The 22,866-nt window shown below is 43.5% G+C and overlaps 1 protein-coding gene across 2 annotated transcripts in view; it reads right to left on the reverse strand.

Annotated features, from left to right (window-relative positions):
- Positions 1 to 22,866, reverse strand: part of vps8 (VPS8 subunit of CORVET complex) — a 715,536-nt gene that overhangs the window by 32,550 nt on the left and 660,120 nt on the right. The window contains exon 45 of one of the 2 annotated variants that reach the window (XM_068035875.1): positions 13,056 to 13,133. In XM_068035875.1, coding sequence (XP_067891976.1) covers positions 13,056 to 13,133 — 78 coding nt within the window. Of the gene's footprint in view, positions 1 to 13,055; positions 13,134 to 22,866 lie in introns of those variants that run through there. The other variant, XM_068035876.1, reaches the window with a different exon arrangement.

A 22,866-nucleotide genomic window follows, 5' to 3' on the forward strand; every position in this document is an offset into this window, starting at 1 on the left:
ATGGTCCTTTAAGAAACCTCACTGAAGGACTGGGTGGCCCTCTCTTTGGGGCCCCTTGCGCCTCTTGTGCAGCTCACATGGTCAGCACCAGTTTGTTAAACATTTCTTCCATTGGGGCTGGTCTTTCTTTCTCTAATTGCACTTCTGACATCACAGTCATACAGTCATACAATCTCTGAACCTAGAAACACCCAGCCTCTCTCAGCCTCCTACTTCTCTTGAACCTCTCATTTTAAATTTAGTTGTCTGGGATAAGCCTCCTCCCACACCAGCTGCAATTACCTTTTAAGGGTAATGTTTCTTAAAGGACCAAATTCTTACTCTGGGATCAGGGCCCTCAACACCCTGCTACACCTGATACAAACTTGGTTTCTGCTGCCACAATACCAACAATAGAAGGTTCTGAAGAAACAAGAAAGTGTAGGACAAAACATAAGAGGATACACGGGGAAGACAGAAATTTGATCTCTGAGAGTGAATTATGGCCAGAGCTGCAAGTTGTACATATCGTATATATTTAGCTCCATTATTAAAATTATAAAACTGTAATGTAAATTTTAAAATAAAGTAAAACGAGGACTTCAAACTGGATTTGGTAACATTACTGAATAGTTTATTCTGTGATACCTGTTGTAATTATTTTATTACTTCAGGGAATGATGATGTAATTGTTTCTATTTTTTTGCCCTTCCTTCTCAAATTGTTACTCTTCCTCATTTTCACACCCTATTCCCCAGGTACAATGAGAGAGACTCGCCAGGAGACATTGGAATAAAGTCTGGAGGTAACAAAGGCAGGGATGAGAGTTTCAGCAGCAGAACTGCTACGGCAGGGGCGGAGGTGGGCGATGTTATAGAGGTGCAAATAGGCGGTCTTAGTGATAGCACGGATATGTGATCAGAATCTCATCTTGGGCGTTTCACATATGACACCGAGAGAAGTTTGTGGTGGAGCCGAAGACAATGGCTTCGCAAATCCTAATCTTTGCTATTCTCAACTAAACTGAGTTTCCACATCCATTCGCATACACATTTTTACTGCCACTCTGGACCAGAGTCTATTATTTCTATCTCTCTCTTCTCTTTACCCGTCCCATTCTCACCTGTCCTCACAACTTCCTGTTACCCAGTCATGCCTGTTAGCATCCCTACCCGAATCTTTCACTATTCCTCTACTTTCCTGCACTTTTGCTGCCATACCAGACTCCCTCTTGGATAAACCCACAGTTTCTCTCTATGCCATTCTCAGTACTTTGCCCAGGGTCCATCAATGCACTTGTCGCTGCTTCCGTAAGAGAAGCAACCCTAAATTCCCAATTCTACTCTATTGTAAACCTGCCCTCCCAGTGCATCTGCTAGGGGTTAATCTGTCAAACTCCTTCCTGTCCCATTCACCCCTCCTAGTGCCAGCACTGTGAACTCTGCTAGTGGATCAGCTATCACCGTCCATCTCCACACCTCTCTCAAGAATCTGTTCACTCGTGAAGAGGACCCCTGACATCAATGACTTTATTGTGGATAATTGCACTGGCATCAAGGCCTTGACAGAACCTCCCCGACTGGTTATACCTTCCACTACCTGCCTCACTCAGACCGTGCAGTGGTGGTGTGGATCTTATCACCATATCACACCTTGGTCTGTCCCCATACTTCTCTGGCACCTTCTCCTCCTTTGAGTGTCTCACCTTGTTCCAGCCCTCTCACCGATCATTTAAAATATCCATTCTCTACCACTCTCCCAAGCTCCATTTCAACTTTCTCACTGCTTTTCTCCCTCAGCCTCTGCACCGAGTGATTGCTCATCCTGGTAATTTCAATCTCCATCTCAACTCACCTTGTCCTCAGATTTCACTGTTATCCTGTTCTTCCTTAACCTCTCCTATCAACCAGAAGAGGAGGTTTTCCTGAAGGTCCTGACGAATTTAACATTGCTTTTTGTCTCCCATTCCTGGTTGCTGACAGCCAGATCAAGAGGCTGACGGTCTACTTCATCACCAGGCTGCAGATGGAGAATGGAGAGGAGGGAGGGAGCACAACAATCGGAGGAGGAGATATGGGGGGGGCAGAGGAGAAGAGATTGGAGGAATTGGGCAAGCAGATCAGAGGCATTACGGGGGGGGGGAGAGGAAGGAGATTGGAGTCATTGGGGGAGATCAGGAGGGTCGGGGGTGGGGTGGAAATTGGAGGCTCCAGCCAGGAGTGCAGAGAGAAGGATTGCAAAGAATGGAGGTGCGGTGTGGGGGTGGGGAGAGGAAACCCTGCCCATCCAGCTGGTCCCTTATTCTATCCTCATCAATGTCTTGAACACTTTCCCCACACCTGAGGTGAGGCTCACTGGTCTGTAATTTAGGGTTTATTCCTACACATTTTTAAAGATGAGGGTCACATCTATTACTTCCTGATTCATTGAGATGGTATTCAATTCCAGTGAGATTTGAAAGATACTGGTGAAGAGATCTGCACTCTACTCAGCCAACTCCATTAGGACCCTTGGATAAAAATTGTCAGACCCAGAACTTGTTCACCGTATGCAATCTCTGCTGAAATGTGGGGCTTGCAGTTAGTTCTTCCCCTCATACTCCTTCAGCAGAAAAGACAATCACAAAATAATCAACATAATATTAGTACATGGGTTGCATGTCCCCTTAGAAAATTCTATGGTAACGTTCCCACGAACATTCTCATGTTAAAATGACCACAGGTAGAGGTGGTCCGTTCCGGGTGATGCTTCCCCATAGTAACAGTCAGCAATGCACTAACTGGTTTCCAATGTTGATCTGATCACTAATCTGCAGCACCTCCTGCAGCAAATGACTGACAATGCTTTGAAACATTAGCATACTATCCCAGGCCTCCCACATCTGCCAATTTTTTTTATTCAATAGCAGGTAACTTTTATTTTTCATTTAATTGCCTTAATTTTAAATTACTTTTAATCTTATGTATTGATTTCAATTTATTTCACTCTTCAGTCAGATCTCCATAGGATGGGAAAGGTAATTGGAGGCTGGGCCTTCCTGGGCTGATCAATGCAGCATTGCTGGAGATCTGGGACCAAATCTCTTAGCCAGGGTGAGGTGTGTAGTCCAGGGATATCAATCCACTCCCTTCCATTCATATACTCAACAGCAGCTTTAAAAATGCTTCAAAGATAAATATACTGCAAAATAACTTGGCTATGGCAAGATCACCGCAACTGAGAAATTGAAATACATATTATGGAATTATCTGTCAGAAACTGTAACACTCACAGGATCAGAGCTGCTCTTAGCAATATTTCTAGTCTGGAATAGTGACGTGATTTAAAACTATCACCGCACTGGCTGCATCAATTGTAATAAACCGACATTTGCAAATGTCAGGGCTCTTTATCAGATTGATCTTGTTGAGTGCCTTATCTGCAATCTGATTGCTGTTGTGGTGGAAATATTGTGCAGAACGGTTTGATGATCAGTCAACTGATGGCAATGATTCAGTGCTGCATACACAGGAGTAAAGTAAATAACCTGAACTACAGATACAAACTAAGCACACTGATGGCAGAGTTGTCTTATTGTGCAGTCGCTTCTCCACTCCCCTCGCTGATTTCCCATGCTAACTACTGCTAATATGAATAGCTCAAATTGCTGAGCAAAGCTGACTGATGCTACTCACTGTGTGCTGGAGGCCTGCTTCAACTGACACCAACACTCTTAACTTACACCCCTCAGCTCTCCCAAAAATATATTTTTAACTGAAACCAACAGTGGCCATATTGTCTGCTGTTAGTCAAAAGAGCACTGGACTCTCAGAATCAAAGAAACATACAGAAAAGAAGATGGCCATTCAACCCATTGTGTCAATGCTAGCTCTTTGATAGAGCAGTCGTGATTTGTCCCATGTTCCCGCTTTTTGTCTATAATCCTGTAAGTTCCTCATTCTCAAGTACCTGTCCAACTTCCTTTTAAAGTTATTTATGGAATCAGCTTCCACCACCTTTTTGGGTCGAGCATTCCAGATCCTGACAACTCGAGTGAAAAAATTCTCATCTCCCCTCTTGATCTTTTGCCAATGACTTTAAATCTATGACCTCTGGTTATTGACCCACTCACCAGAGGGAATAGTTTATTTCTAGTTTCTCAAAACCTCTCATCATCTTGAAAACCTCTATAGGCCAGCTCTTAACCTTCTCTCTTCCCAGGAGAACTGTCCTAATTTAGGAACACAGGAATAAGATTAGGCCATTTAGTCCCTTGAGCTCGTTCTGCCATTCGATGAGATCATGGCTGATTTGGCACCCAACTCCATATACTTGCTTTTTCCCCATATCGCTGAATGCCTTTGGTGAATAAAAATCTGTCAATCTCAGATTTAAAATTAACAATTGATCTAGCATCAATTGCCATTTGAGGAAGAGAGCTCCAAACTTCTATTACCCTTTGTGTGTAGAATTGCTTTCTAATTTTACTCCTGAAAGGTCTGGCTCTAATTTTTAGACTACGCCTCTTAGTTCTAGACTCCACAATTAGCGGAAATAATTTCTCCCAATCAACCCTATCAGTTCCCCTTAATATCTTGAAAAGCTTTGATCAAATCACCCCTTAACCATCTAAATTCCAAAGAATGCAATCCTAGTTTGTTTACTCTCTCCTCGTAATTTAACCCTTGGCATCTAGGCATCATTCTAGTAAATCTTTGCTGCACTCTCCCCAAGGCCAATATATCGTTCCTAAGGTGCCCAGAACTGCTCACAGAACACCAGATGTGGTCTAGCCAGGGCTTTGTATAGCTGAAACGTGACTCATACCCACTTGTACTTTAGTCCTCTCAATAAAAAGGCCAGCATATCATTTGCCTTTTTCGTTATTTTCAGTACCTGTCCATGACATTTTAATGATCTATGTACCTGGACACACAAGGTTCTTTGGACCGCCAATGTTTCTATCTTTTCGACTTTTAGAATATACTCTATTTTAGTCTTTTTAGATCCAAAGTGGATGACCTCACATTTGCCTACGTTGAAATCCATTTGCCAAAGTTTTGCCCATTCACTTAATCTATCAGTATCTCTTTGTAATTTTATGCTTCCATCTACACTGCTTACACTACCAAATACTTTTTCAACTTTACCTCATTACTGAAGTCCCCCAACCCTAGTAACAGTCTGGTAAACCTTCTCTGCACCTTTCAAAAGCCTTTACATCTTTCCTGAAGTGTGGTATCCAAAGTTGTCCACAATATTCCAGCTGAGGCCTAACCAGTTGTTTATAAAGTTCCAGCATGATATCTTCACTTTTATATTCTATTCCTCTGTTTATAAACCTCACCAGCACTTCTCTTGACTCCTTCACTGTCACTAAGTTATCAGACTGCTTCTCCGACATCTAGTACAGGATAAGCAGAAATTTCCGCCAGTTAAATATTAGGAAGATCGAAGTCATCGTCTTTGGTCCCCACTACAAACTTCATTCCCTAGCCACTAACTCCATTTCTCCCCTTGCCAACCAGAAAGTTCACATCCTTGGTGTTATATTAGGCCCCGAGATGAGCTTCTGACCACATATACTCGCAATCACTAAGACCACTTATTTCCACCTCCGTAACATCACCCAACTCATTTACTGTTGAAACCCTCATCCATGCCTTTGCTACCTCTAGACGTGACTGTTCCAATGCACTCCTGGTTGCCTCCCACATTCTACTCTCCATAAACTTGACGTCATCCAAAATTCTGCTGTCTGTGTCCTTATGTGCACCAAGTACTTTTACCCAACACCCCTGTGTTCGCTGACCTACACGAACGCCTGGTTAAGCAATGCCTCAATTTTAAAAATCTCATCCTGCTTTCAAATCCTTCTGTAATCTCTCCCAGCCCCACAGCCCTCTGAGATATCTGCGCTCCTCTAATTTTGGCCTCTTGAACATCACCAATTTTAATTGCTCCAGCATTGGTGGCTGTGCCTTCAGCTACCTGGGTCCTAAGCTCTAGAATACCCTCCCTAAACCTCTCTTTCCTCCTTTAAGATGATCCTTAAAACCTAGCTCTTTGACTAAGTTTTTGACTATCTACCCTAATATCTTCTTACATGGCTTGGAGTCACATTTTGCATTATAATGCTCCTGTTAAGTGCCTTTGCTCATTTTATTGCTTTTTGAACCACCTTATTAAATTATTCTGCCACTGTCAAGGATTTGTTTGTGTGGACTCCACGGTTAAGAACGCTCCTATTTTTGGTGATATTTAAGATGAAGGATAAGCAGTGATAAAATCTTGAGTTTCTTGCCTCGAGAAGGTGCTTTAATGTTAGTGCCAGGAAGTTGGCCAATCATGTGTGAACAGAACGAATGCTTGTTTACAGCTTTCTGGTGCCTTAACTACCACATGTAGTCTAGAGAGTAGCACTGGATAATTAGATAGACATGCTTGGTGGAGGGGTATATTCAACAAATGCCCAACACGGATCAGACTGTCTGCTACACTCACTGGACATGAGGCATGCAGCATTTTGAGGTTCCTGCCTCATTTCTATTTGAAAGGGTGAGCTGTCAAAACTGCTTGCGTTTGTAATTTGCAGTTCACTCACTGCGGGCACAGGAAATCTTAAAGGGGAAGTGACTTTATTAATGCTGCCTGTTCTTTACCTGCTACTATCTGTATATAACCATTGCTAGAGCCGCACACCCCACTCTCACCCCCCTGGTTTATCCGATGGTGCCATGGAGGGTACTGGTGGTGGTGGAGACCAAGAGGAAAAAGCCTACCACCCTGCCAAATGGCCTTCCAACAGTGGATAGAGGTTGCTGAGTAGGTGAATATCAGCAGCATCAGTCTAAGGATCTGGCAGCAACCTGGGAGAAACTGAATGACCTGGTCACAACCTTCTTGCTCTCTGCAAAGCCCTGCATCCCTTTGCTGTAGCCCCAACATTAATAAGCCTTCCCTCTCCTCCAATCACATTGTACCTCCATTTGCTCCACTTGCATACTTTGCACCAGTTTATGGCCCTCCTCCCTACATCTACTGCTTCTTCACAGACCATTCTAAGCTCCCACAGCAATCTTCACATCCCTTCAACAGGCCAGACACTACCACACTCTCACTTCTGCTACAGGACAAACTGGTGCATGACAGGAGGGGGATTACCAGGACCGAAGGAAGATCAATGGTTATTCAAGGCCTGCCACAGGTGAATGACAGGGCTACTGCCGTAACTGGCAAATGGCAAAGCTGGAGTATGCTGCTCCTTCTGTTTCACCCACAATGGCATCCTAAGAGTTTTGTCTGAAACCCCTCACTAGAAGTCCAATGCAGACACAGCCAATTAACCTTCCACAAAATTTCAAATCATTTTACAACTGCCATCTCAGCCGAAACAGCTAAAGTTAGCAGACTAACAGTCAAAATGAACAAATCAGTAATTGATCAGACAGCAAAAGATGATCCTTTAAAAACACACAGGAAATGCATCCTCCCGATGGTTCCTGGGTGATTTAGCAGTCTTATAAAACTGGTGCATGGAATGCTGCAGTAGTTAAAAGTGGTATCTGAGTCCTGAAACAGGCTCATGCACACTTTTAGGAATAAGCAGGTAGGCAAGGTTGTGATCTAATTTTCAAGTCCTCAATCCCTATAGTCTCGATGTAAAATTGGCGAACACCCATTGAACATGCCCTATGAGGAAATCATGAGTAGAAATATTATAAGCTGCGTTTCACAGATGTGCCTTGCGGAGGTGGCTGATGGAGTAGTGGAAAGAAGGTTCAGCAGAAATCAGTGCCCTAAAAGGCCCACAGGCAGAAAGACTGGAAATACGTTAGGAAGAAGCGATCTCAGTGTCGTCATGCTAGGCCCCCACCTGCCAAGAATGAGGCACATTAATTTTGTTTGGAACATTGATTTTAAATTGTTACTGGAATGAAGAAAAGACTTGTTAAACAGATCAGCCGTGGCTGGAAAAAGGCGTTTGCATATTAACAGACGGTGATTGGAAGGACAAAGCAGCCATTCCCTGACACACTCAGTCCACAATGGACTTTGAATTACCAGACGTTGAACGTGGGGGAGTTCGCATTCCAGGTTGACTGCTAAGATGGCTGAATACACAAACAGACATGGTCAAACCAGCTAGTCACATGACCAACCTGCTGGGCAACTTGAGTTTTTTGAATTTGTACAAACAGTTTGGGAAAAAAGCTGTTTGCTCCTGGACTGAGAAGATCTCTCTCCTGTCTGCTTCCATCTCTTTCTCACAAGCCTCTGAGTCCACTGAAGACACATGCACCCCAAGAGAGAAAAGTCTTATGCAGTGAACAAGGTTTAAGAATAATACTGGGCATGAACGAAAAGCAAAATCTACCTACAATCAAGGACTCTACAGTGAGCTTGAAGAACCGTAACAACAACTCTTCAGATGTTGCCTCAAACCTTTCCATTTTATTTTTCTTCTGCTCGTTTCTGTCTCTATTTGCATGTGTGTATTGCATATTCTTCATTCACTTCTTTTTCTAGAAAGAAATCTGTTAAATGGGGTCAGGCCATTCAATGGAAAAGCAGAATGAACATATAAAGGTAACTTTTGACAACACCCATTTGAAGTATTTTGTTTCCATATTCGACAATGAACAGTTCGTCTAATGTATGATGTGACAGTCTAAGGGATGATATAGCTACAAGAGTTAACCACAGATGCACAGAAAAGTATTATAAAATATGTATCTTCCTATAGCAGCTCCATTATTTGATATGATACATTTTGTTTGCTGTAGGTGAAGCTTATAATAGGCAAGTGAGACTGGCATCACGAGGGGGTCATTAGGGAAAATGCCCTGTTGCAATGGTAATTACACCTAGTTGAGCTCATCAAGGCATCACCAGGAGTAGATGTCCTGTAGGTGGAGATGCCCCAAACACAAACGGCTATGAATGCCTAATGCTGTGACATCACAATACTTTACTGCCAAGTGCCACTGTCTACAGGCAGTAGGTAAATGCTTAAAATCAGCTGCACTTCACTACAATACCGAAATACTAACGTCTGCTTAACTGCTCATAGCATACTACCTGCAATCTTTGCAGTTGAAGGAAGCATAACTCAGGATGAAGCAGCAGCATTAGAAAAGGGATCACAGAAACCACATTTATCAACCCCACGCTCCAAAGCTTCCTCACGGGTAGCAATGGCTTGACATCAACTAGTTAATGGGATGCAGTCAAAGGAACCTTCTAATAAGTTGGGAGAAGTTGCCCTGGCCATAGATAAACTAATTCACACTAATATGTTTAAAATAATACTTTGAAGGAAATAAAACCTTTTTAATTTGGGCCGTTTAATCTGCCTGTGCCTGTTTTGTACTATACTAAATGCAGTACCACGTAGCTACAACCAGATGTTCCACAGAAGCTGTGCATAATCATTGCAGTTAAGGTGAAGCAGGTAAATTTGAACATCTGGTCTGCCGGGTTACTGAGCCTCCTCTGTTACACGCATGCTGATGGTTCTATCAATGGCAACTGTCCTTTCACCAGTTTCAGCCTAAAGTTCCTTTGTTCAAGTATGCTGGCATACAGATCGAAGGCTGAGTTAATCACTGCTGTTCATTATTCTTTATATTTCTACAGGGCCCCGCTCAGGTGATTCCTTTCGAGGCTAAAGAGACCTAGTATCTCCCTTATAACTCAAGCCTTTCATACTAGGGATCAGACTTGTGCTGCTTTCTACACCAGTTCTCGGGCCTAAATGTTTCCCTTCTCTTGGTGACTAGAACTGACTATTTCCAGCTTATATTTCACTGATTTAGCAATAGAATCTATTTATTGATATTACACACTGATTTGACATATTAAGTACCAAATCTACTATCACCCAGGATCCTTTTCTACACACCCTGCAGCATGCTTATAGTATTTATTTTCTTTCAATTGGTTAGACATTGCAGACCCACCTGGCCCTTTAGGCTCCTGCAATGGTACACAACATGTAACAACTATCACTTCAATTTGCAGCTACTCTATCAGAATGATAGCCCCAGCTTAGCTGTGGAGCATACTGTGTTAACAAGTGTTTATAGTGGAAGGCAACATATTTGAAATCAAACGGAATGCAATAAGCACTCCTTTGGATTTGACAAGCTTTGTCTGCATGTTCAACAGGATTTTGGCAACAACAGCGGTGATTATTTGGATTGGATGAAAAAAACATACAAATCATAGCAGCTGATGCACAATAACACAAGAAATAGGAGCAGAAGTCGACCATATGGCTCATCGAGCCTGCTCCGCCATTCAATACGATCATGGCTGATCTTGGGCTTCAATTCCACTTTCCTGCCCGCTCCCCATATCCCTTGCTTCGCTGCGAGACCAAAAATCTATCTATCGCAGCCTTAAATGTATTCAATGATGGAGCATCCACAACCTTCTGGATTACAGAATTCCAAAGATTCACAACCCTTTGAGTGAAGTAATTTCTCATCTCAGTCCTGAATGATTGACCCCTTATCCTGAGACAGTGTCCCCGTGTTCTAGATTCCCTGACCAGTGGGAACAATCTCTCAGCTTCTACCCTATCATGCCCTTTCAGAATCTTGTATGTCTCAATTAGATTGCCTCTCACTCTTCTAAACTCTAGGGAATATAGGCCCAATTTACTCAGCCTCTCAGCATAGGACAACCCCCTCATCCCGGGAACCAACTTAGTAAATCTTCACTGCACTGCCTCCAGTGCAAGTATATCCTTTCTTAAATGCGGAGACCAAAACTGCACACAGTATTCCAGGTGCGGTCTCACCAAAGCCCTGTACAATTTTAGTAAGACTTCTTTTATTCTTGTACTCCAATCCCCTTGCAATAAAGGCCAACATGCATTCCTAATAGCCTGCTGCATCTGCATATTAACTTTGTGCGTTCCTTGTACGAATTCCCCCAAGTCTCTCTGAACATCAACACTTAACCAGTTTCACACCTTTTAAAAAATATTCTGCTTTTCTATTTTTACGACTAAAGTGAACAACTTCACTCTTCCCTACATTATACTGCATTTGCCATCTTGTTGCCCATTCACTTAACCTGTCTATATCTCTTTGCAGCCCATCTACATCCTCCCCGCAGCTTACCTTTCCACCGAGCTTTGTATCATCAGCAAACTTAGATACATTACTCTCTGTCTCTTCATCCAAGTAAATAGCTGAGGCCCCAGCACTGATCCTCACGGCACCTCACTATTCACTGCTTGCCAACTTGAAAATGCCCCATTGAGGCCCACTTCCTGTTCCTGTCTGTTAACCAATCCTCTATCCACGCTAATATATTATCCCCAACACCATGAGCCTTTATCTGTGCCTATTAATCCTTCAAGTGGCACCTTATCGAATGCCTTTTGAAAATCCAGGTATACTACATCTACACTACAATGCAACGAACATATCTCTCACATTTTTCCATATGAAACAATTATTCCCATTATCATTAACTTTACAGAGCAGTAGAAAAATTATGACTGTAGACATTTTGAATGAGCTAAGTTTACTTTTTTTGAGTAATTAGGTGTAACATTAACAAGGTGCACGACAGGACACAAAAGCTCATGGAAGAAGAATAACTAACTAGCAAGTGGAGCCTCTGTTTCAGTTCAAATGCCTATTTTATTTAAAAGCCACCATCCATTTTCTCCCAGTTAGTGCTGCATTTGGTGCTGTTACAAAGGCCAACGTTTTCTACTCATTTTCATCCTCAGCAAAGACAGTATGGACAACTCAAGCCATGGTCCCACTCTAACTCTATCCTGCCATGTATCTGCTATTTAACTAGTCAAAAAAATGGCAATCTTACACTTGGTTTACCCAATATCTTGTCCAGCTAACTCCTGAGGAACTGGATACTGGACAAAGATAAGCAAAAAGAAAGAAACACTTGCATTTATATAGCAATTTTCATGACCACTGGACATCTCAAAGTGTTTTACAGCCAACGAAGTACTTTTGAAGTGTAGTCACTGTTGCAATGCAGATTAAAGCTCTGATGCAAAAGCAGTGGAAATAGCAAATAACATCATGCAATTCACCGAAAGCAATTACAATGATGGTCTCCTTTTAAAGAACAGATTTATTGAATAATTATGCAGTTTGCATCAATGCCTCTGTATTACTGTATTTTCACACTTTTACTGACAAACTTTAAGAGACACAGAAGATATTAAAGATGGAAAACAATGACAATAAATAGATTCTATTGCTAAATCAGTGAAATATAAGCTGGAAATAGTCAGTTCTAGTCACCAAGACTTAAGGGAAACATTTAGGCCCGAGAACTGGTGTAGAGAGCAGCGCAATGACGTTTTATTTGTGGTTGTTATATTTATTGTAAGAAGTTAATCTGTTACATTGAGTAAATAATATTTTCATTGCCCAGTGATCGATAATCATGACATATGAATTTTTAAAACATAAACTATATTAAGAAATAAAATCTGTTTCTGGTTGGTAAAGCCTATAGCACAAAACTGCTATAATTCCACATAACTTGGCAATGTCTCTGAGACAAGCCTAAGGGTGGATTTGTGGGAAATGGCAAAAAATGCTGCACTGATGTGGCAGGAGATTCTCTTCTGAGGTTGGGACTGAGGCACATTATTGTGAGCAGGCAAAAGATAGTTTTGCTGTGCATCTTACTCTTTACTGTATGTAACTTGGAATACTCGAAGCTAACAGTGGGTCCTTGGTATGGCAAGTGGTCTATTCCTAGCACTCACATTCCTCATCCTCATAAGCACAAAAATGTACTTCAAAAATAATGAAAATGTCCCAATCAGAATTGCTGTTAAAAATCTGCCATGCGAAGGACAATGCACAGTCTACAGTGTGGGTATATATAAAGAGAGAGACAGACAGATACTGTATGGTTCTACTGCCTCTTGAGATGTGAGCACTCAGCACAGAGTCAGACTCACAACGTTGTAGCACTGTCTCTGACTGCTGGTCACCCGCATCTGTTTTTCAACCTTGCAAGTCACAGTACTGTTTTCTGGGGAACTATTTTGCTTTAAGGAAGTGAGATTAACAACAGAAGAATTAAGGTCCTACCCTAGATGGTCCTCTGTAGAGGCGTCGGAGCTGGTCAAAGGCCTGGATCTGCTGTGGTTCCAGCGCTGCCTCTGCTGGCTGTTCAAAAAATGAAACAAAAGGTAACGAGAAATGGGCATGTTACAAATGATGGCAGCTAACCATAAAATTCAACTGATTTACACCACTCATTGTGCCACTAACCTTTAACAAGGCTGTGAAATACATTATAATAACTAGATTATAAATCCCAATAGAAAGCATTTCATTGCAATACCGTTGGACCCAGCTACTCCAGATTTGCATATCAATCTAATACATTTTGATACTACCCGTTGGCTATCGTAATTTCACATTCTTACTTAATGTACCATAGTATAAGACGCACAACAGACTGTGGGCATTGCTTAGGGCTATTCGTTTATGGTAACCGAGAAGTCACATTCCACAGGATTCCAAGGTTTTCACTGCTGTTTTGTGGATCATTTTGCACAATTCGATCCATCTTTACCTGACCACATAGTCGACTAGGCAGCACATACATGATGATTATCATAAATAATCAATGAGTTATCTGGTCAGCTACTCATGGGGTATAACTTGTGTCCCATAGTCCATCAGCTGTACTTGCTTCTTATTTTTAGAATAATGTTTACAAACATTAACCTTTCCAGTAAGTATAAAGGCTAATAGATTACTGGCTTCTATTGATGTTCAGAAACTACTTAACTGCCCTGTTCATACATAGGATGTTGTCATAATGGTTCAATTGAGATACAGCAGAATAATTAACACCTAGGAACGATTTCAACACTGACAAGTGAACAGATTAATACCAACTTGAGCACAACCTTAAGTTGGCTGGTGCTAGGCCGTGCATGTTCTGTTCAAATATGGTTGGCATCCTTCCACCTATGAAGGATGTTGGACACGCAGCAAATAGTCCATATAGGTGGGGTGTCTTCTCTTGGTGCACCTTTGGTGATGGCTGTGAAGTTAGTGCGTGGCAGTGCACACTCTATTCAAATATACACAAGTATGTAAATAGGTTGACGCCAATCTGGGCACATTCTGTACAAAGTTACCCAGGTAAATAACTGGGATTCAGAAGCACAGAACAACTTGTTCAAATTTGCAGACAATACAAAAAAAATGACGGGAGCAGCTGATTTTGAGGAGACAGTCAGGGATTCGCACAGTGATTTGAATAAAATATGCAACACAACAGCCCACTGATAGATGATACTTAACAGAGATATAAGCATAAGAAAAAGTAAATTGCCAACATATAGATTTGATGAATTGTGCTGATTCAGATCAGGATCAGAGTTAAAAGAAATCGGTGGGAATATATTAATTCTCCCACTTAAAATATCCAGTCAGTGTTATGTGGCAAAGAACAAAGCAAATAAAACTGAATGATGATGCCAAAATCTTACAGTACAAGTCCAAGGAGATCATGTTGAAACTGTACAATACTGTGCTCAGACTTCACCTTCTAGGTATGTGGACACGGAGACACAAGAAAGACATTCCAGCCCGAGTGCAGGGAAGAGCTATGGGACTGATTCCCCAGAATTAGAGGACTGAGTTATAAGGAAATACTAGAAAACCTGGACCTTATAGTCTTGGAAAATGATGGAACTTTTAGGGATATGTATCATTGTAAATGGTATGGAAAAGGTGAATCCAGAACACTACATCAATTTAAATGATCGTTGCAGGGCAAGGAGGCATAGGACAAGGTTTTGCCTTTGGGGTTGAGACCCCGACGTTGGAGTGAAATGGGGGTCCCAACAGTGCTCTGAGTTGGGAACAGTCACCTGCAGTGATCTTCCCCAAATTGGCCAATTAGTGGCTCGAGGGTGGGCTTGCCATCCAATTAAGGATGGCGGGCGAGGTCTCGAAACTGGAGAGTCAATAGGAGGCCTTCCAGCATGGAAGGAGGTGAAGACTGCAGTTCACGTGACAGAGAGGGACCTCCATTGTGAGGGACCCTTTCTGCACATTTTAAAACGTTTAAATTAAAAAAAGGCCTCAGCAGCTGGGACACCATTGTGCAGTAGATGCCCATCCACAGGGTGGCCTGCGGCCACAGCTGAGACCAAGCAGACGTGGAAGGCCTCAAAGCCTGCTTGCAGCGCTGGGCCCCCAGTAAACATACGGCATAGACGAAGGTCATTTGGCCCATCGGGTCCATGCTGGCTCTCCTCAGCGTAACAATCAGTCCCACTCCCCTATTTGATCCCTGTAACCCTGCAAGTTTATTTCCTTCAAGTGCCCATCCAATTTTCTTTCAAAATCATTGATTGTTTCCGCTTCCACTACCCTCTTGGGAAGCGAGTTCCAGGTCATTACCACCCACTGCATAAAATAGTTCTTCCTAACATTTCCCCTGCATCTCTTGTCCAAAACCGTCAATTTGTGAGCCCTAGTCCTTGTACCATCAGCTAATGGGAAAAGTTTTTCCTTGTCTAACTTATCTAAGCCTGTCGTAATCTTGTACACCTCGATCAAATTTCTCCTTAATCGCCTTTGTTCCAAGGACAACAACACCAGCTTTTCCGACCTAATCTTATAACTAAAATTTCCCATTCCTAGAACCATTCTGGTAAATCTCCTCTGCACCCTCACAAGGACCCTCACATCCATCATAATGTGTGGTGACCAGAATTGGATGCAATACTCTAGTTGAGCCTAACCAGAGCTTTATAAAGGTTCAGCATTACGCCCTACTTTTGTACCCAATGCCTCTATGAAGCCCAAGATTCCATATACTTTGCTAACCAGTCTCTCAATATGTCTGGCCACCTTCAAAGATCGATGCACAGGAACCCCCAGGTCCCTCTGTTCCTGCACATGCTTTAGAACTGTGCCATTAAGTCTATATTGCCTCTCCCTATCCCTTCCGCCAAAATGCATCACCTCTCACTTTTCTGCATTAAATTCCATCTGCCACTTCTCTGCCCGTTCTGTTAGCCTATCTATGTCCTATTGCAGGCGATTCATATCATCCTCACGGTTTGCCACACCTCCAAGTTTGGTATAAACAACATCCACTGCTTTCCCTTCATCAACCTTCTCTGCTACTTCATCAAAAAATTCAACTAGGTTAGTCAAACATGATCTGTCTTTGAAAGGTTTGTGCTGGCTATCCCTAATTAACTCAAACCTCTCCAACTACCTGTTGTTTTTGTCCCTGTTTATTGTTTCGAAAACCTTACCCACCACTGATGTTAAACTAACTGACCTGTAGTTGCTGGGACTCAGAGAGCGGGAAACAGCGAGAGCCGAGCGGACAGGAGTCCAGGCGTGCTGGAGTTTGAAAACAAAGTGAACAGTGACATCACAGGAATGCTGTAAGGTGATTGGTTGGCGAGAACTGCTATTAGGGAGTATCAGTAAACAGCTCGGTTAAAACATTACTGTTAGGTTGCGTGTGTTAATAGCTGGGTCATAGCGTCTCAACAACTGGCCAAATAAAAAAAAGTATAAATTAAGTATTAATAAAAAGGAGCAAGTGAGCAGCTGCTGAGTATTTTTTTTTGAGTAAAATTTATTTTAACTAGTGAACTGTATTGATTTTTAATAGGATTTATCAGTACTAGTAAAGTTTATCAATAATTCTAATGTGTTGTAGTATTGGTAAGTTTTTTTTTAAACAGTAGCAAAGGGCCAACTCATAGATAAAGGAATGGCAGGGGTGCTTCAACCTGGACAGTGCACCTCCTGTGCTATGTGGGAGCTCCAGGATTCTTCCCAGATCCTGGAGAACCATTTGTGCAAGAAGTGTCGTCAATTGCGGCAGCTTGAGGTCTGGGTTTTGGAACTTGTGCAACAGCTGGTGACACTGCGGTGCATTCATGAGGATGAGAACTACGTGGATAGCACATTTATAGATGTGGTCATCCCACAGCTTAAGAGTATGCAGGGAGAGGGGGAATGGATGACCACCAGCCAGTCAAAAAGAATCAGGCAGGTAGTGCAGGAGACCCCTGAGTGCATCTCACTCTCCAACAGGTATTCAGTTCTGAATACTGAGGACAGTAATACTTCAACCTGGGGAGTGCAGCCAGAGCCAAGTCAAAGGCACCACAGGTGGCTCAGCTGCACAGGGGGGTACAGGGCAGACTGGAACAGCCATAGTGATAGGTGATTCAATAGTCAGGGGAAAAGAAAGGCATTTCTGTGGCCGCAGACAAGAATCCAGGATGGTGGGTTGCCTCCCTGGTGCAAGGGTCACCGAGCAACTGTAGAGCATCCTGAAGTGGGAGGGTGAACAGCCAGTAGTCGTGGTCCACATCGGAACCAACGACATAGGTAGAAAGAGGGATGTGGTCCTGCAGTCAGAATTTAAGGCGCTAGGTAAGAAATTAGCAAGCAGGACCTCAAAAGTAGTAACCGCCGGATTACTCCCAGTGCCATGCGCAAGTGAGTATAGAAATAGAAGGATAAGACAGGTGAATGCGTTGCTGGAAAGATGATGCAGGAGGGAGGCTTTAGATTACTGGGACATTGGGACCTGCTCTGGGAGAGATGGGACCTGTACAGACTGGGCGGGTTGCACCCGAACAGAGCCGGGACTGAGCTCCTTGTGTGACGTTTTTCTAGTGCTGCTGGGGAAGATTTAAATTGGTTTCGCAGGGGGATGGGGACCTGAGGGTAGACTCAGTTGGGACAAAATCAGAAATGAAAATGGAAGGCAGAAAATTAATGGATGAGTCTGGAAGATAGAGGAAACAAACATTAGCAAATAAAAAAAAGTTTGGCAGTGCTCAGGGTATCTATTTCAATGCAAAGAGTACAGTAAATAAAGCAGGTGAGCTGAGGGCACAGATAGGCACGTGGCAGTATGATATCATAGCTATTAGAGAAACATGGCTGAAGGAAGAACAGTCGGTTGGGGCCGACCAGGACTCATGGCCTCCTGCCTTGGGCGCTATGGCATTGGAAGGATGAATCAGAATGGACAGAGACTGCTGGATTTGTGTACCTATCACAACCTCTGCATTACCAACTTGTTCTTTCATACTAAACCCTGTCACCAGGTTTCATGGAGACACCCAAGATCACGTCATTGGCACCAGCTGGACCTCATCGTCACAAGGCGAGTCTCTATAAACAGTGTCCAAATCACACGCAGCTTCCACAGTGCGGACTGCGATACCGACCACTCCCTGGTGTGCAGCAAAGTTAGACTCAAACCAAAGAAGCTACATCACTCCAAGCAGAAGGGCCGCCCACGCATCAACACTAACAGAATTTCTTATCCACAGCTATCACATAAGTTTCTAAATTCACTTGAAAAAACCCTTCAAAACACTCCTGCAGGGGATGGAGAGACCAAATGGGCCCACATCAGAGACGCCATCTATGACTCAGCAATGACCACCTTTGGCAAACATGAGAAGCAGAATGCAGACTGGTTTCAATCTCACTTTGAAGAGCTGGAACCTGTCATAGCTGCTAAGCGCACTGCACTGTTGAACTACAAGAAAGCCCCCAGCGAGTTAACATCCATAGCACTTAAAGTAGCCAGAAGCGCTGCACAAAGAACAGCCAGGCGCTGTGCAAATGACTACTGGCAACACCTATGCAGGCGTATTCAGCTGGCCTCCGACACCAGAAACATCAGAGGAATGTATGATGGCATTAAGAGAGCTATTGGGCCAACCATCAAGAAGATCGCCCCCCTCAAGTCTAAATCAGGGGATATGATCACTGACCAACGCAAGCAAATGGACCGCTGGGTGGAGCACTACCTACAACTGTACTCCAAGGAAAATGTTGTCACTGAGACCGCCCTCAATGCAGACAAGTCTCTGCCAGTCATGGATGAGCTGGACGAACAGCCAACAAAAGCGGAACCCAGTGATGCCATTGATTCTCTAGCCAGTGGAAAAGCCCCTGGAAAGGATGGCATTACCCCTGAAATAATCAAGAGTGCCAAGCCTGCTATACTCTCAGCACACCATGAACTGCTTTGCCTGTGCTGGGATGAGGGAGCAGTACCACAGGACATGCGCGATACCAATATCATCACCCTCTATAAGAACAAGGGTGACTGCGATGACTCCAATAACTACCGTGGAATCTCCCTGCTCAGCATAGTGGGGAAAGTCTTCGCTCGAGTTGTTTTAAGCAGACCCCAGAAATTGGCTGAGCGTGTCTACCCTGAGGCACAGTGCGATTTTCGAGCAGGGAGATCCACCATTGACTTGCTGTTCTCCCTTTGCCAGGTACAGGAGAAATGCTGTGAACAACAGATGCCCCTCTACGTTGCTTTCATTGATCTCACCAAAGCCTTTGACCTCGTCAGCAAACGTGGTCTCTTCAGACTACGAGAAAAGTTCTAATGTCCACCAAAGCTACTAAGTATCATCATTTCATTCCATGACAATATGAAAGGCACAATTCAGCATAGAGGTGCCTCATCAGACCCCTTTCCTATCCTGAGTGGCATGAAACAGGGCTGTGTTCTCGCACCTACATTGTTTGGGATCTTCTTCTCCCTGCTGCTCTCACATGCGTTCAAGTCTTCAGAAGAAGGAATTTTCCTCCACACAAGATCAGATGGCAGGTTGTTCAACCTTGCCCGTCTTAGAGCGAAGATCAAAGTACGGAAAGGAGGGAACTCCTCTTTGCTGATGATGCTGCTTTAACATCCCACACAGAAGAGTGTCTGCAGAGACTCATCGACAGGATTGCGGTTGCTTGCAACGCATTTGGCCTAACCATCAGCCTCAAGAAAACGAACATCATGGGACATGACGTCAGAAATGCTCCATCCATCAATATCGGTGACCACGCTCTGGAAGTGGTTTAAGAGTTCACCTACCTAGGCTCAACTATCACCAGTAACCTGTCTTTCAAATGCAGAAATCAACAAGCGCATGGGAAAAGTGTCTGCTGCTATGTCCAGACTGGCCAAGATAGTGTGGGAAAATGGCACACTGACACGGAACACAAAGGTCCGAATGTTTCAAGCCTGTGTCCTCAGTACCTTGCTCTATGGCAGTGAGGCCTGGACAACGTATGTCAGCCAAGAGCAACGGCTCAACTCATTTCATCTTCACTGCCTCCGGAGAATCCTCGGCATCAGGTGGCAGGACTGTGTCTCCAATGCAGAAGTCCTCGAGGCGGCCAACATCTCCAGCATATACACCCTACTAAGCCAGCGGCGCTTGAGATAGCTTGGCCATGTGAGCCGCATGGAAGATTAGGATCCCCAAGGACGCATTGTACAGCGAACTCGTCACTGTTATCAGAACCACCGGCTGTCCATGTCTCCACTTTAAAGACGTCTGCAAACGAGACATGAAGTCCTGTGGCATTGACCACAAGTTGTGGGATTCAGTTGCCAGTGATCGCCAGAGCTGGCGGACAGCCATAAAGGCGGGGCTGAAGAGTGGCGAGTCAAAGAGACTTAGCAGTTGGCAGGAAAAAAGACAGAAGTGCAAGGGGAGAGCCAACTGTGTAACAGCCCCGACAACCAATTTTATCTGCAGCGCCTGTGGAATTGGCCTTTATAGCCACTCCAGGCGCTGCTCCACAAACCACTGACCACCTCTAGACGCTTACCCATTGTCTCTTGAGACAAGGAGGCCAAAGAAGAAGACACAACCATGGCTTAAGGGGGAACAGGAATGGCATTTCAACCTTCCTGGTTACAGGGTTTTCAGATGCGATAGGGAGGGGGATAAGAAAGGAGGGGGAGTGGCAATTTTGGTCAAGAAAACTATTACAGCTGTGAGGAGGGATGACATGTCGGAAGAGTCATCAAATGAGGCCATATGGATTGAGCTATGGAACAAAAAAGGGGCAATCACACTGCTAGGAGTGTACAATAGACCCCCCAAATAGTCAGAGATAGAAGAGCAGATATGTAGGCATATCGCTGAGAAGTGCAAGAACAATAGGGCAGCAATAGTAGGGGATTTTAACTACCCCAGTATTAACTGGGATAGTTTTAGTGTGAAAGGAATTGAGGGAGCAGAACTCTTGAGGTGCACTCAGGAGCACACTTTTGTCTAGTACGTAGCAAGTACAACAAGAGAGGGCACAGTTTTAGACTTAGTTTTAGGAAATGAAGATGGGCAGGTGGAAGGAGTGGCAGTGGGAGAGCATTTTGGGGGTAGTGATCATAATTCAGTCAGTTTTCACATAATTATGGAAAAAGACAGAGATAGAACAGGAGTTAGAGTTCTCAATTGGGTCAAGGCCAATTTTACTAAACTGAGGAGTGATTTAGCGAAAGTGGATTGGAACAGCTGCTTGAAGGTAAATCAGTATCAGAGCAGTGGGAGGCATTCAAACGGGAGATTCAAAGGGGTCAGAGTAAACATGACCCCACAAAGAAAAAAGGTGAGACGGCCAAATCTACAGCCCCATGGATATCAAGCAGCTTACAGGCAAGATAAGGCTGAAAAGGAAAGCTTATGTCCGACACCGAGAACTCAATACTACAGAAAGCCGAGAGGAGTACAGAAAGTGGAGGGGTGAAATCAAAAAGGAAATTAGGAAAGCAAAGTGAAAGCACGAAAGAATATTGGCATGCAAAATCAAGGTGAACCCAAAGATGTTTTATCAATACATTAAGAGTAAGAGGATAACTAAGGAAGAGAGTAGGACCCATAAAAGACCAAAAAGATAACCGATGTGTAGGGGTGGATGATGTTGGTATGGTTCTGAATGAATACTTTGCATCTGTTTTCACAAAAGAGGGGGACAATGCAGATATTGTAGTTAAGGAGGAGTGTGAAGTATTGGATGTGATAAACATAGGGAGAGAGGAAGTATTAAGGGGATTAGCATCCTTGAAAGTTGTTAAATCACCAGGGCCAGATGAAAGTACCCTAGACTGTTACAAGAAGCAAGAGAGAGGAAATAGCAGAAGGTCTGACCATAATTTTCCAGTCCTCACGGGATACAGTTACGGTGCCGGAGGATTGGAGAACTGCTAACGTTGTACCTCTGTTTAAGAAGGGAGTGAGGGATAGACCAAATAATTACAGGCCAGTCCGTCTAACCTCAGTAGTGGGCAAATTATTGGAATCTATTCTGAGAGATAGGATAAACTGTCACTTAGAAAGGCACAGGTTAATCAGGGATAGTCAGCATGGATTGTTAAGGGAAGATTTTGTTTGACCAACTTGATCGAATGTTTTGAAGAAGTGTCATGACCAGATGAGAAAGGTGAGAAAAGTAACGGAACAATGGGTGATCTTTTAGGAAGAGATGTTTCAGGTACAGGCTAGGTACATTCCAACAAGGACGAAAGGTAGATAAACCAAAGCCAGGGCTCCTTGGATGAGGAGTGAGATAGAGAATATGATGAAACAAAAAAGTTGGTGTTATGTTGCATGTCAGGCGAATTCTTCAACCAAGAAGTAGGCCAAATACAATAATTTTCGAGGGGAAGTGAAGAGGAAAATAAGACTGGCAAAGAGAGAATACGAGAATAGAATGGCAGTTAACATAAAAGGGAACCCAAAAATCTTCTACCAGTATGTAAATAGTAAACGGGCAGTAAGAGAGGGATAAAGAGGGTGATATATGCTGAGAGGAGCAGGGCAAGGCTAGAATACTTAATGCGTAGTTTTACTAAGGAAGAAGAATCTGACAAAACATCAATCGAAGCAGAGATGGTAGAGGTCATGGATGGGGTGAAAATTGAGAGGCAGGAGGTACTGGAGAGGCAGGAGGTACTGGAAAGGCTGGCTATGCTGAAAGTGGATAAGTCACATGGTCCAGATGGCTTGCATCCCAGGTTGCTAAAGGAAATGGGAGTGGAGATAGTGAAAGGGCTTGCCTTAATCCTCCAATCTTCCCT

The sequence above is a fragment of the Heterodontus francisci genome, chromosome 7, assembly GCF_036365525.1.
Source record: "Heterodontus francisci isolate sHetFra1 chromosome 7, sHetFra1.hap1, whole genome shotgun sequence".
Classification (NCBI taxonomy): Eukaryota; Metazoa; Chordata; class Chondrichthyes; order Heterodontiformes; family Heterodontidae; genus Heterodontus; species Heterodontus francisci.